General features: G+C 44.0%; 1 protein-coding gene across 4 annotated transcripts in view; it reads right to left on the bottom strand.

The window, feature by feature from the left end:
• The window catches only part of STARD9 (StAR related lipid transfer domain containing 9), a 103,617-nt gene that overhangs the window by 32,566 nt on the left and 54,802 nt on the right, over positions 1-16,249 (bottom strand). For 3 of the 4 annotated variants that reach the window (XM_069951035.1, XM_069951036.1, XM_069951037.1), the window contains exons 16-21: positions 15,753-15,935; positions 13,513-13,552; positions 10,683-10,820; positions 7,406-7,488; positions 5,631-5,734; positions 965-1,152 (exon numbers count right to left, since the gene is read on the bottom strand). In XM_069951035.1, the coding sequence (XP_069807136.1) occupies positions 965-1,152; positions 5,631-5,734; positions 7,406-7,488; positions 10,683-10,820; positions 13,513-13,552; positions 15,753-15,935 (736 nt within the window). Of the gene's footprint in view, positions 1-964; positions 1,153-5,630; positions 5,735-7,405; positions 7,489-10,682; positions 10,821-13,512; positions 13,553-13,903; positions 13,977-15,752; positions 15,936-16,249 lie in introns of those variants that run through there. The other variant, XM_069951038.1, reaches the window with a different exon arrangement.

Raw genomic sequence — 16,249 nt, 5'->3', positions numbered from 1 at the left:
CCTTTCAACATGCTGAAAAATCATCCGCTTCCGACTGTACATTGCTACATGTAATACCGCGGCTGATGACATTGTAAGGCAAATAATAAAGTTTATACTCACACGTCCAGGGTCTCTGGTGTCCTGCAGCCTTTACCCTGCATCCCTCAGCAGCCTTTGACCCCGTATCTGTACTGACAGGCCACTCAGCCAATCACTGGCCGCAGGGCTGTCCCATCTCAGTCAGTGATTGGCTGAGGAGGCTGTTGCTAAAGAGATGGGGCCAGAAGTGTCAGAGATGGCCAAGGGGAGCAGGAAACGAAGGGTAATGGCACCAGAGCCAATGGGGAGCATTGGTATAAACTTAGCGGACATCACTATCAAGATCAATAGATATATGTATGTTGCAGTGAAATAATAAAATCATGGATTTGATCAAATCCTGGGAAATGATGAAATGACCACACCATTCCATCATTTCCCTGAAGAAAGTCAGGGATTTGATCAAATATCTGACCCCTTTCAGGGAAATGATGGAATGCTGGCGCGCTATCATGGGCCTCCTGCTCCAAGTCCTGGCCTGGGTGACTAACCAGACTTGAATAGGTTACTCATTTCATCATTTCCCTGAAAGGGGTCCGGGATTTGATCAAATCCCTAACTTTTTTCAGGGAAATGACGGAACGGCATGGTCATCTCATTTCCCGGGATTTGTTCAAATCCATAGGCATTCGATCAAATTCCTGGTTTCTATCATTTCACTGCCACATATACATACAGCCCTTGCTAGACAATTGTCAAGCCATGTATGAGGCTCAGTAGGCTCTAGAAAATGGTCGCTAGGGGATAATTGGCCGATCAATGGGGTCCGCCACATTGTTCCCCTGTGTGAGACTGACCGTTGTTATCCTCTTTCTCTCGGCCCACATAAAAAGGGCCTATACTGGCTCAGTCAATAGAGAACAAATTCAGATTAAGTACTTACCCTCCTGGATCTGCTGATTGATCAGACACTGCTCGTCTTCCAGCTCCTTCTCTCCCTTCACCTGGGCCGTCTGGATCTGACTTTTCAAGTCCTCCACGTACTTCTGCTGTTCTTCTATCTGTGTCCTATAAGTGGCTTCTAATTCTTTCAGTCTTTGCTGGTACTCCTCAGGTGGAGACTCTGAATTACTAGTAATAAAGAATGCATAAATTAAGAATTACATCACTGCGTAATGAAGCGAGACTGTACAATTGTCACCGGAATATGCAGACACTACATTCAATGTTATACAGTAAAATCAAGCAGGAAAGAGAAAGCAACCTATATAATGCTGCATTCAGATGAATGGGAGTCTGAGCATGTGTAATACCCAGTGCTGCTATTTAGAATGAGCTAGAGACCACTGAGTACAATGCACCAAAGACTATGGATACCTATACACCAAAATGTGTGAACTTCCTGAATGCAACATTTATCAACCTTCATAATAACCTTGCTGTGTGTGAAGATTGAGCAAAGAGAATTTTGCTGACCACAGTCAGGGGCTTTGCGTATTATAGAAGTATAGGAGCCTGTATACTGACATGTTCAATTTTTTGCAGTCTGGAAAAATGCACAGATCGTAAAATCCATGGTGCACTGACCCATAGAACAGAATCAGTTCTTTAATATCTGCAATTGCAGGTAGTATTCGGATAGTTTATTACGGTCATGTGCAAGCAACCCTGGCTGACAGTTCCGCAGAGTCTGAGATAAATCCATTAGAGAGCAGGGTGAGTTTCTGACACTTTCCTACCCTCCCTTCTCTTTGTCACCTGTGCACATTAGGTGGGTGATCCCGAAATCGGATGGTCCAGTTGACTCTGCTCTTATGTGTATGAGCACCACAAACCACAGAATAGATGATAACTAATGATTTACACTACACCAGGGGTCCTCAACTGGCGGACCAGGCCAGCTGTCCGCACCCCGGCTGAGCTGCGCTGCTCCCCTGTGCACAGTAACTATGACCGTTCATTATGAGCGCACATAGTTACCGTGCAGCAGCAGCACTGACAGAGAGGGAGCCATTGGCTCCCTCCCTGTCAGTCACTCTCGTGGCTCTCTCTGTCTCTAGTGTCGGCGCTTGAGTGACGTCACTGCGCCGGCGCAAGGACAAGGGGAGAGCGGCTTCTTGTGACTCCTGCAGTGCGGCCACAAGAGTGAAGAGAAGAGGAGACGATGAACCCAGGTGAGTATAAGTGTGTGTTTGTTGTTTACATTATATGCTATATGGGATGTGGTGCACAAGAGGGCTATATACTACTGGGGAGCACACAGTGGGGGTCTTTATAAACGGGATAGCACACAGGGGGTCTCTATACAAACGAAGGGAGCACACAGGGGGTCTATATACTACTGGGGGAGCGCACAGGGAGGCTATAATGGAGGGGGAGCACACGGGGGGCTATATACTACTGGGGAGCACAAAACAGGCAGCTATATACTACTGGGGGAGCGCACATGGGAGCTATATACTACTGGGGGAGTGCACAGGGGGCTATATACTACTGGGGAGCACAAAGTGGGGTCTATATACTACTGGGGGAGCGCACAGGGGGACTATATAAGGGCTGGTGATAGAAAAAAAAGCCATCAATTCTGTAGTTCAAGAACGTTTGTGAAAAGTAACAAAACACGTTTACTACTGATGTTCAGTTCGGACCTTCACCTGACAATAGACCCCGGTAAGTGGACCTTCACTAAAATTTGTTGAGTACCCCTGCACTACACCAATAGGAAGTAGAAATAAGAAGCATACAAGTATCTCTTGTATACCAGAAACTAGATCCAACTCCTTTGGGTCACCTACAATAGAGATTGTGAGATGCCCCCCTTCCCACAGACCCCACAAATGCTTTGCCTAAATGAATGGGGGGAAATTCAGACAGACACCTCCAAAATCTTGTAGAATTACTTTCTAAGAGTGGAGGCTGCTATAACTGCAATGGGGGAAACAACTCCAAATTACTGCCTATGGATTTAGAATGGGATGTCCCAAATGCTCCAGTAAGTGTAATGGGGGTCCCAATACTTCTGGAAGGAATGGATATTGCAACATTTCAGGTGAAGGTAGAATTCTGTCTTAATTAGAAAGTCCTTAAAACATGGTTACAGAAGAAGGTTAAAAACATGCCGACGCATTTCGGGGAGGAACCCCTTAATCATGGCCTCCCAATACTTCTGTGCTTACAGCAGGGATGGGGAACCTTGGGCCCTCGTGCTGTTGCAAAACTACAATTCCCATCATGCCTGGACAGCCAAAGCTTTGCTTTGGCTGTCCAGACATGATGGGAATTGTAGTTTTGCAATAGCTGGAGGGCCCAAGGTTCCCCACCCCTGCTTTCTAGTATAGTACAATTTTACTGCATAGTCTGGATAGGTTTACACTGTGTGAAATGCACAGATTACAGCTCAATAACAATGAATCAGGCACAGTTTACATGTTCTCTCCCCTATAACAAGCAGATGAATATCTCAGAAATATGTAATGTCTCCTCTAAGGGAGCAGAACGGTGAACTTTACAAGCCATTCCAGGCAATGATCCTGCAATGTGATGGAAGAGGCAGAGATAAATGCTCTTACCTTATTCCGTGTTATGCCTCCTCCATGTTTGCAGAGAGAGAGAGAGAGAAATGACAATGTAATGCATCTGCTTTCTAACCTTGTAGGAGATGATATTCTATGGAGGCTTGCATAGAGGAAACCTCTCCATACAAACCATTTGCAGCAAGGAGACTACGCTGTCAGGCTATGCTCCACCTCTCGTGCCGGGGACCACCCAGGCTAGTGCAGGGGTTTGGCTGACTATAGTCTATCACAGCATAATGCAGCTCTCAGTTACTATAGCAGCTCTGTATAATGGAATGAGGATGCATTACGTCTCAATGTGAAATCAGGTATATTATCCTATAACAAAGATCACAAGCTGCACAAGTGCAATGTAATCGCCACAATAGGTGTTCACAGACATGAATGGAGCATATCAAGGTAAGGATAACCTACACAGCAATGGCATGGTTATGAATTTTTATATTCCTATTAATGCATTGTAAGAATTTGTTCACACGCTGTACAAACAGCGGCCGTAAACGGACGTTGTTTAATGCTACCTACAACCACTTTCTATACAGCGTGTAAACATAGCCTTAGGGTGCATTATCCCTCTGCTGCTGCAAGCAAAAGACATGGGAACAGTTTGCACCCTTGTGCAAGTTTGGCAAGGTATACAATGTGCTGTACTGCACACAGAGCTGCGGCTTGTATTGGTCTTGAGATTTCAAATTACCATACGTCCATTATTACAGGGAGACAAATACTATAAAGGGTAGCTTCACACGTACCGTATCGCAGAGGATATTCTGCTGCAGATCCGCAGCAGAATTGACAAAATGAATGAACACTGCATCAAATCCGCACTGATCCGCAGCAGATTTGACAGTGCGGATTTGATGCTGCTTGCATTCATTTAGTCAAATCTGCTGCGGATCTGCAGCAGAATATCCACTGCGATACGGTACGTGTGAAGCTGCTATAGTAACTGAGAGCTGCAGAAAATCCACTGTGATACGGTACGTGTGAAGCTGCTATAGTAACTGAGAGCTGCAGAAAATCCGCTGTGATACGGTACGTGTGAAGCTACCCTTAATTGATCTGGCTGCTGCAGAACCTCGTTCATGGTGCCCATCCTCAGTAGTTTATTGTTGGTGGAAACAAAGGGTGTTTCACCATGCTTGATCCAATGTTCTGTCAGGGGATATGCATCTAGTAGGGTTGTTTAAAGGGGTAAACCACTCAAATATAACTTTTCATATGTTGCTGCCCATGACGAGACTAACGATTCTTTCCATACTTGTTATTATCTATTCAGTTTCCTTCCTCCAGTTCTGATTTGCTGCTTTCTGCCGAAGACACAAAAATCTGCGTGAGCTTTTCTCTCTGTCTCCTCTCCGTTCCCTTCTGAAACAGCTGGTGTAAACAAGTTCCTGGCAGGCTGTATCTGTAACATTGTAGCTTCTTTGTAATGCTAAGAGGGTTAATCTGAGGTCAAGTTGCTGATGAACTCACTGTGATTATAATCCTCTCGGCATTACAAAATTGCAGATAAGGACTTGTTTATATAAGCTGTCTCGCAGGGGAGGAGGGGGAGACAGAGAAAAGCTCACACACTGTTTTTGTGTCTTCAGCAGAAAGCAGCTCAGAACTGGGGGAAGAAAACTGAATAGAAAATAACAAGTATGGAAGGAATTGTTAAGTCTCAACATGGGCAGCAACATATGAAAAGTTATGTTTGATTGGAATACCCCTTTAAACAACCCTAGCAGATTCCTATCCCCTGGCAGAACATTGGATCCAGGATGCTGAAATACCACTTGTTTTCACCAATAAACTACTAAGGCGGGCACCTTCAAAGAGGTTCTGCAGCAGTTGGGTTAATTTATAGTCTACTTACAGTAGAATTATTTCATCAGAACATTATCTGCCAACTGTTTTTTGCACCCTGAGAATTACTACCTACCAGATCAGACTACTTATGTAATTTTGGGGCCCAACATATTAAGTGTACAAAACATAAAAACATGAGAAATGAAGGTAATAAAGTACAACAGACTAAGTAGAAAATACCTTGTATTTGAGATGAGAGAGTTCCCTTTAGAAGATGAAGAGAAGTCTCCGGACAGGTCCAGCCATTCCAGAGAACAGTCACTGACAAAGGACGCCTGACTGTCCTATAGAGATGACAACCAGGGTAAGTAATCGCTGCAATAGTTACATATGCGGTAGAGACAGTCATGTCACACTGGGACAGATCAATTGTATGAGTTTAAATACAAAAAAAGCTATTTGTATATTGAAGGGGACTACATGGAAGAAGAAAAACAAATTTTAATCACCGCTGAGGTCACCACCATTCCAGTGTCCCCCGCCAGTGATGTACAATAGAAGAAACAAGCTGCATGTTATAGGAAGCTGCACACTATGTCCTATGACATGCAGCTTGTTTCTTCTATTGTATATTGTCTTTGCATGTTTAGCTGCACCTGTGGTCCCTGTATTTAGGTGTTGCCCACCCACTATTGTCGATTACACCTTGCCAGTGTAATGTAGCCAGTATATGGCAGGAGGGACCGCAGAGGTCGGCGATTGGTTGCAGTATCATGTGCTCAGTGTTTAGGGTTGTCATCGCAGCACGTCTGGCACAAGAAAACAGAATGGCAGAAAAGTGAGGGATGAGTAAAAAAATTTTTTTTTACCCACTTTTCTGTTACTGTTCTTTTTTTTCCCCCTTTAAGGGTACGTTCACACTTGTCAGATCCGCAGCAGATTTAATTTAAATAACTGAACACAGCATCAAATCTGCACCATCAAATCTGCTGCGGATCTGCTGCAGATCTGCTGCGGATCCTGTAGGTGTGAACACATCCTAAAGAGGTATTCTCACTTTATAAAAGCACTATAATTATGGTTGACAGTAACTTCCAATTAGAAGCAGGAAATGTAGAGGTGGAGCATCAGGTCCAGGCCAGTGATTGGCTGAGCGCCCCGTCAGTTCAGAGACCCGCTCTGAAGCTCCAGTGGTGGCTGCGGGGCAGAGGCCAAAACAACACCTGGGTCTGTGGACAGGTTATGTATACAGTTTAAGGGCAAGGGCCCACCACGCAGCTGTGTAATAGGCATCGGGCCGTCTAATACAGCCCCTAAAGAACACCTGTGGCCTCTTCTGACATGTCCGTTTATAAAATACAGGGTTAACTCAGAGAGCTCTAGAGGGTGTCCTGCTGCTCCAAATGAGACAAACGCTCTCCATTTGCAAAATTATGTTCCAACAGCTAAACGCAGTGAATCAGCTATGACTGATACATTTATAAATCTCCGGTCTTCCAGTACTTATCAGCTTCTGTATGTCCTGCAGGAAAGGGTGCTTTCTTTCCTATCTGGAGAGTAGGAAAGGTTTTATATGGGGATTTGCTTCTGCTCTGGACAGTTCCTGACATGGACAGAGGTGGCAGCAGAGAGCACTGTGTCAGACTGGAAAGAATACACCACTTCCTGCAGGACATACAGCAGCTGATAAGTATTGGAAATTTTAAATAGAATCAAATTACAAAGTCAAAGCTGAACACACCCCAAATAGTAACACCCAGTTGGCTATTTAGTATAAATTTCTAGCACTAACAACAGAGGAACAGAACATCACAAAGCTATAGATAAGTGTACAAATGGCCCAGAATTGTTATTTCTTAGGTATATAAGGATTTAACAACACACACAGGTCGGGAGAGGTCATTGCTTTTCTTTAAATACCATAAAGCTACTGCAATCAGTTTCCAAACCACTGTGATAGACTAATATAGACTTTCTAAATATGAATGTCACAAAAAGATAAGCTGTAAACTTACAGATCTGATCTGCCTCAGTACTGCCGCCTCTGCTGGGTGGTTGAAACGAAATCTATGAGATTTTCCTAAAACAATGATGGCTCCTAGAAAAGAAGATCTTGGTCAGTGTATTATTTCTGACAGGAATCCTACTAGTTACCCCTGATATCTGCTGCTCGGGGAGAGCCTGCACACACATAGGATGATCAGCGAGTGCTTGTCACGTACGTATGGTCAGTGTTACCGTAATGTGATCAGTTCTGGCCATGGTAATTATTTAGAATTTGAATTATTCACAAGCCCACCTGAACTATTCACATTGTCATGACCAATAGGTAAGAGCCCTATTAGGTTATGTTCACACATAGCATTTCCGTCAGTCTTTTTTCAATCAAAACCAGGAGTGGGTTGAAAACATAGCAAGTGGGCAAATCTTTCCATTATAACTTTACCCTGTCAGTTCCACTCCCGATTTTGGATGAAAAACAACTGACGGAAAGACTGTGTGTGAACATGGCCTAAGGGTCCTTTTACACACACAGATTTATCTGAGAGTTTTTGTATCCAAACCCAGGACTGGATTTGAAAAGAGGAGAAATCTCAGTCTTTCCTTTATGACCTGTTCCCGGCTTTGGCTTCAAATATATTTCAGATAATCTGTGTGTGGGCCACCCAGACAATCTAAAGGTCATCCGGGCAGCCCCTCCCGCTACTCTCCGTTCCCACCCCATTATCCGCTTGCTGTCAGTGTGTGTAATAGCGCCGACAGTGAGCAGGTATGGAGGAGCAAGTGAGTGCTGACCTGACAGGATGGCGCTCGTCCTGTGTAATAAGGCCCTGAGACAGCACAAGCCGTTGTGTAAACAAGTGCTAAGCCTGCAGATCATTGTCCTATTACAAGGCCCAGTGATCAGGGAGGGAGGCAGAAATGATCGATAGATGTTTATGGCCCTTTGCTGCACTCAGCTGTCCGCCACACATCCTCTATCACACAGGGAGATGTGTCACCCACTGATTTCTAAAATAGGTCAAAACAGCCCAATTATCCGACCAATGAGGGTTTGCTCATTGGTCAGCTCACCCTTTAAAGCAGGACAATATCAGACTTTTTTGGCCCATAATCGCCAAGTAACCGTGCCCTACTGCAGAATAGTGCACTACATGTAACTAAATGATTGGAACCTTATCATAGCCTTATCCATGTACAATTATAATACTTAGCAGGTACCTCCATTAAAGGGGTAATCCAGCAAAAAATATCTTTCAAATCAAATGGTTTCAGAAAGTTGTATAGATTTGTAATTTACTTTTAATAAAAGTTATCAGTACTTACCAGCTGTGTATGCTCTGCAGGAAGTGGTGTATTCTTTCCAGTCTGACACCTGCCACCACTGTCCATGTCAGGAACTGTCCAGAGCAGGAGAGGTTTCCTATGGGGATTTGCTGCTGCTCTGGGCAGTTCCTGACATGGACAGAGGTGGCAGCAGAGAGCACCGTGTCAGACTGGAGAGAATACACCACTTCCTGCAGGACATACAGCAGCTGATAAGTACCGGAAGACCTTTAATAGAAGTAAATTGCATATCTCTGGTGTACCCCTTTAAGTGACAAAACACCAGAGCAAGCTATGTGCAAGCAGGGAATGCTGGGAAACCTCAGCCCAATCATGTGCAGAAGTGGGTAACTACGGAGTATAACACAGGTTATAACCTATGATAAGTATAGGTATTTGCACAATGATACAACTTTTTACGTTGATAAATTTAATATGTAAAACTGCAAACTGGGATTTAAAGGGTGGATTCGAAAAAACTTCCTTGTTTGCTGATTACCTACACCCATTCTATATTATCCAGGCAGTTGTGTGATTTGCATTGGTCGCTCTGTGTAGCTGTAAGATGAGATCAGCAGCCATTGCACAGTGGTACTGGCAGCGCCCCTATAAAGCCTGCACCGTAATTAGTTTACTGTGTGAATATGTTCTTTCTCCCTTCTCTGGCACGGGCGGCTGTACTTGGCAGCACTGGGGCTGGTAGTAATTCCTGGAGTGCTCGCTAAGCTCGGATTAATGGAGAACGTCTGCACAAATTACTGCTGAGATTTCTGTCTTCTGACAAATTATAGGGGAGGCATCTCAACAAGCCAAAGGAAATGAATGAATATACATATAATATATATATATATATATATATATATATATATATATATATATATATATCTATATATATCACACATATACACATACATACACACACACACACATTGTGTGTATATATATATATATATATATATATATATATATATATATATATATATATATATATATATATATATACACATATACATAAATACATATATATTGTTACATACACTGAGTAAGCATAATGATCAGGGCTGCCCTAGGCACTAAACCTGAAGGCGCCCCATCTACACGCACCTATTGGCGATTCCAGACCTGACCAATACCACCATACCCCCCACCCCCCTGGAAAAAGACACCATATTTACTGGCAAGTCTGAACAGGAGGAGGGAAAAATTAAAACAAAAAAAAAAAATCGTTTTTTCTGTCCCCCTGCTCCCTGGTGCTGCCCCCCTTTAAGGTGCTGCCCTAGGTACCGGACCACGGGTGCCTAGTGGTAAATACGGCCCTGATAATGATACATTATCAGCATAACTCTCCCATGTTTCATGTTAAAATATATAAATGCGAGGGCAACGATTAAGACCTGACAGGCTCAAACGCATAAGCTTTATGTCTATTGTATCTCATAAGAAAGAAATCTCATGAGACCCCGATGACTTTAAATGAGAATATACACACATGGATGCTTAAAGGGGTTGTTCAGCGAAAATCTTTTTCTTTCAAATCAACTGATATCAGAAAGTTAAATAGATTTGTAATTTACTTCCATTAAAAAATTTACTTATCAGCTGCTGTATGTCATACAGGAAGGGGTTTGACACAGTGCTCTCTGCTGACATCTCTGGCCAAGACAGGAACTGTCCAGAGCAGAAGAGGTTTTCTATGGGGATTCATATAAAACCAAGACAGAGTTCCTGTCTCGGCCAGAGATGTCAGCAGAGAGCACTGTGTCAGACTGAAAATAAAACATTTCCTGCAGGACATACAGCAGCTAATAAGTATGGGAAGACTTGAGATTTTTTTTAATAGAAGTAAATTACAAATCTATATAACTTTCTGATATCAGTTGATTTGAAAGTAAAAGATTTTCACTTGACAACCCCTTTACCATACAACGTACTGGTCTCTAATTAAAAGGTCCCCTTGAGGTTTACCTTGAGACAAGCGACAGACGTCTTCGACTTCCTGTCCGTTGACTGAGCAGGGCGCCCCGGGTGATGACCGCAGCTCTACTACTCCAAACTTGTTCTGGATTACACAGTGATCCTGCTGAATGTTCTCACCCTGTAACACTGATGTAACCAAGACACTATGAGAAGGACCAAGATTTCCCCAAAACAGCAGTAAAACATACATACGTATTGAAGGAAGTGATTCTATATAATGCGTGATCATTGTACTGATCACATAGGAGCTCTAACAACCTCCCTTCTCTTCCAATGATTGTGTTTAATTAAAGTCCCAGAGACAACAACAATATGTTATGTAAGGCGGACACATGCATCCATATTTCGTATACAGACCAGGAAACCACACACATAGTATAAACAGGTCGGTGCAACCAAACTGTTTCCAGGGCTTGGCTGGATGGCTATGTTCACACACACAGTATCATTGTCTTTTCCATCAGTATTTGTGTGACTAAGCACATTTGGCTCAAAAACAAAAAACGTCCAAATCTTTCCCACTAAAAAAAATTCTCTGTGCTAGGTCAGCTCTTGGTTTTGTCTTTCAAAAACTAATGCAAAATATCCTAGATATGAAACCATTATAGACGTGGCCGCTTTTATCTATACATACAGCTACTTGCAGGGGAAATGCTGCATGATGATGCATGTACCTGCAATTCTATAGGGAGATTCCTATATGATGGGCATATGTCCCAATAGGGCATATAGACTGGAGTTGTCAGTGTGATACAACCCCTTAATATTATTTAATCTACAAGTCAGGATTTTTAGTGGTGCTATGAACTGGCGCACAAGTGTAACTTAGTAGTACTAGGCTATCTTTGCCAGTCCCATAGACTTTAAAGCGACTTTGTACCCACAATCTGCCCTCCTCAAACCACTTGTACTTTCAAATGATTTTAATCCAAGATCTGTCCTGTGGTCCATTCGGCAGGTGATGCAGTTATTGTCCTAAAAAACAACTTTTAAACATGCAGCCCTGTGTCAAATTGGCGTGGCCAAGAGTGTCTGTGACCTTACCTTGCACCACCCCTCTGTCCCTCCTCATCATTAGGAATTCCCTTTAGAACATTTTCTCCTGTCTGAACATTGCACAGGTGCCTAAACGATCCAGCCCATGTGCAGTGTTCTTACAGGTGATGAATAGTAGAAAACCTGCCTGGAGCATTCCTAATGATGATGATGATGAGGAGGAGGGACAGAGAGGAGGTGCCAGCCTAATGCACACTCCAGGCCACGCCAATTTGGCACAGGGCTGCAAGTTTAAAAGTTGTTTTTTAGGACAATAACTGCATCACCTGCCGAACGGACCCCAGGACAGATCTTGGATTAAAAACAGCTGACGGTACAAGCGGTCAAGAGAGGGCAGATTGTGGGTGCAGAGTCACTTTAAGTGGAATAGTGGAATACATGCTAAATCTCATTGTAATTGAAATGGGGTTGGGGGGAGGGGGTGGCTCCCATTTCAAAAACGTTGGTCTATCCCCCACCAGTCATCATTGGAATATGTAATAAATGTCTGAGTGTAGGAAAATCCCTTTAGGGTGCCTTCACACATACCGACTTGCAGCAGAAAGCTCCCTGCGAGTTTCTGCTACGAGCCGTGGTCCTGGAAGGGCCCTATCACTACATACAAGCAGTGGTCTGAAAGACCGCTGCGTGTATGTAATGCAGCCGCCCCCCTTAACCCCTTCGGCTCCGAACAGGTCCTGCACTGCTGTCTCCATACATTACCTGGCTCTGGCTGCACAGGGTCCTGCTCTGCCGCCCAGCCAATCAGTGGCTGCGGCTGGGCAACACACTGATTGGCTGCGCGGCAGAGCAAGACGCCGGGACCCCGTGCAGCCTGAGCCAGGTAATGTATGGAGACAGCGGTGCGGGAACGGTGCGGGAGCCGAAGGGGTTAAGGGGGCGGCTTCATTACATACACGCAGCGGTCTTTCAGTAGTATGTAGTGATAGGGGCCTTCCAGGACCTTGGCTCCTAGCAGAAACTCGCAGCGAGTTTTTTGCTGCGAGTCGGTATGTGTGAAGGCACCCTTAATCGACATTCAGTATTACTTCTTTTAGCCAGCCCTGATTTATTAAAAAAAAAAAAAAAAACACACACCGCACACCTCACCCCTGTTATGGATAACAGGAATTGTAAAAAAATAAAATAAAAAAATAATCAGTACTGTAAAAAGAATTGACACGTAAAGTTATCAGGATGCTGACTGTCCCCAATGTATAAGGCTGCTCCATGTCCAAAACCGCAGTAAATCCTGCATCAACGTAGACTAAAAAAAATAGATCAATCACCAACATGGCAAAAAATGCCGAATCACCACAGACCCAAGTCAGGGAAGGCCGGGGCTGCACAGAGGATGTTACATAGCGGTACTTATGGATTTATCCACTTATTATATATACTCAGTTGTTTGCTATTTTATGAATGGTCAGGAGATGTTAGATTATCATAGAATAGGGGGTCCCATACGCAACCAATGCCATTAGTGTTATTAAAGGATTTACCTAACATGTTATATCAAGACTTATTGTTACTGTGTACACTATATAAAACTCCCATCCTTACCAACACAATTACATCACAACTCTGCTACTGGTATCTACTAGACATCCATAGGATGGATAGATAGATAGATAGATAGATAGATAGATAGATAGATAGATAGATAGATAGATAGATAGTAAATAAAATCCTTAAACAAATCATTGATACTGGATAAGTCGTACCAGAAAACGCCAATGTGATTTTCTTACAGTCAAATAAACATGAATGTCTTGTTGCTTACCTATATCGTGGTCACCGCTCCCAACGTTTGTTGTTCCTTCCTAAATGATGACAGGAAGACAGAAAAACCACAGCCGTCAATGAGGATGAAGACAAGGGACTTGCCGGCAGACACCTCGGCGAGCCCAGCGCGGCGGCTACAGGCGCGGAGCCTTTGTCTGAGCGTGCACAATGTGAAACACAAGGCAATCCATTTTACCTTCTTGGTAATGGGCAGACGGCAGAGTGTAATGAATGCTAAGCAGAAATGACAAGAAAAGCTTCATCTATGAGCCAGGGGAAGAGAAGATGCAGAGAGAGAGAGAGAGAGAGAGAGAGAGAGAGAGAGCGAGAGAGAGACAGAGAGAGGAGAAGGTTAGTCCACATAATCAGTTTTCAGGAAAAGCTTTTACCATTTAATGATGGCACCAGGGGAATTAGCTGCAATGGAGTCAGAGATGAGGGAGATGTTCTAAAGAAACATGGATTCACAGATCATCAAGTTGGCCCCCACCAAGGACAATATATGGAATGCAATAAACAAGCATGTAAACAGACACAATGTAGAGCAGACAGGAGAGGAGGAGGAGGAGGAGTGATCAGACTATGAGCATTTCCCAGGATTACACATTTTTGCCCATGTTTCACCATACAAATGATTTGACCATAAGCAGCGTCATTTTCTTGCTAGAGAACATATGTAGTAGGCTATCAGGTGGCTTCAGATTTGATGGAGTTATTCCTTACAATGGAATTAAAGCGACAGGACAGGCTCTATTCTTATATTGCTGTAGGGCTCCCATTGAAATGAACAGGAACCATACAATTATATTTTCCATGTTGTGTCACCATTACTATTGTCTGGCCTGAGGCTGCCATAAAAACAACCTTCCCCTTCCCCGATCCTGTGCCGCCCCCGTCCCGGCAGTGGCCGTTCCTGGTTGGGCAGCACTTTCTGTATTTGTCTGATATCACACACTAAGTCATTGCTCTAGTGGTGACCCACCTTGGCATGTCATTGTTCGAGTTAGCATTCACAAATTTGGTGGGGCTCAACAACCTTTTAAGGGGGCCTTCACACATACCGACTCGCAGCAAAAAACTTGCTGCGAGTTTCTGCTACGAGCCGAGGTCCTGGAAGGCCCCTATCACTACATACAAGCAGTGGTCTGAAAGACCGCTGCGTGTATGTAATGCAGCCGCCCCCTTAACCCCTTCGGCTCCCGCACCGCTGTCTCCATACATTACCTGGCTCTGCCTGCACGGGGTCCTGCTCTGCCGCCCAGCCAATGTATGGAGACAGCGGTGCGGGAGCCGAAGGGGTTAAGGGGGCGGCTGCATTACATACACGCAGCGGTCTTTCAGACCACTGCTTGTATGTAGTGATAGGGGCCTTCCAGGACCTCGGCTCGTAGCAGAAACTCGCAGCAAGTTTTTTGCTGCGAGTCGGTATGTGTGAAGGCACCCTTAAGACTAATTTAGCTGCTCCTCAGCGTCAGTGCTGGGTTACAATGCATGGACAGTCAATCTGTGTAGTAATCGCCATTCAATACATACTTAGGCCGACTTTGGTTTAGATAATTAGGGTCCTATTAGACGGCCCAATCATAAAATATAAACGAGCGCCAATCTGCTAAATGCACTCGTTTACTGAGCAATTACACAGGCAGACTATGGGTCAGCAAGTGCTGCACAGACATCATTAGCGATGTGCGTGCAGCCCTTGCCTTTACTGTCAAATAATAAAGTATTAACTTACCACATTACCTGGTGTCTTCAGAGGCCTTTCCCGCTGTCTGCAGCTGCGCCTTCTGTTACGGTTGATACACCAACAAGCCACCGGCCGCTGGCTGAGCCTGTCTTGGCCAGTGATTGGCTGAGCAGCCGTTGCATTTCAGTGAAGAGACCGGAGCAGAAGGCAGAATGCAGACACCAGGGAATGTGGTAGGGTAAGTTAATACTCTATACTACGATCATAAGCCATCGGCCGCGCATCACTATTACACGTAGCGACCAATTATATGTCCAACGATTTTAGGTCTGTTACACAGAGTGATAATTGGCCAAATCAGCCTGATTCGGCCAATTATGGTTCTGTGCAATAGGGCCCTTACTGTCATTTAAAATAAATCTGAGACCCCCCCCCCCCACACCATTCTGTAGATATAGGCAAGAGAAGCACATTGCACAGAGATTATATAAGTACCGGAATGTTTACCAGGGTTATGTTTATACAGGGGAAATACAAACCATAACACAGACCTTAAGATAATAGATGACCACTCCAGTGCTGAGGATATCATCGTCCACCGCAATGAGGTGAGGTAAGCCGGAGTCCCCAATGGTCACCCTGGCTTTCCCCTCATTAATATCAACATTGTACTGCTCCATAAGCGCTGCTTTATCCGTCCACTTATCTGTCCAGTCTTTGGTGAGCTGCTCAATCTGTAATCACATACAGACAAGACAAAGTATAGACAAGACAAAGTAATAACTTACACTGGAGCCATGCATAAGACGTATGCCATTATCAGCATTTTTTTTTAACCAATTAAAGAATCATTCAGGATCCTCCGCCATTAGCCAGAATCTGTCCGTGTCTGCAATTCCATATACTACACAGCATATACATCTGAAGAACTGTGGAAGCGATGCATGGCAATAGAACGTTTTATCCTTATATACGTTCTTTATTTTTTCTAATGGTGTGCTTACACACACAGATTATCTGACAGACTGTTGAAGCCAAAGCCAGGAAT

Source organism: Dendropsophus ebraccatus, chromosome 13 (assembly GCF_027789765.1).
Source record: "Dendropsophus ebraccatus isolate aDenEbr1 chromosome 13, aDenEbr1.pat, whole genome shotgun sequence".
NCBI classification, from domain to species: Eukaryota; Metazoa; Chordata; class Amphibia; order Anura; family Hylidae; genus Dendropsophus; species Dendropsophus ebraccatus.
The sequence above is the reverse complement of the archived record's forward strand: the minus strand, read 5'-3'. Positions and strand labels throughout refer to the sequence as shown.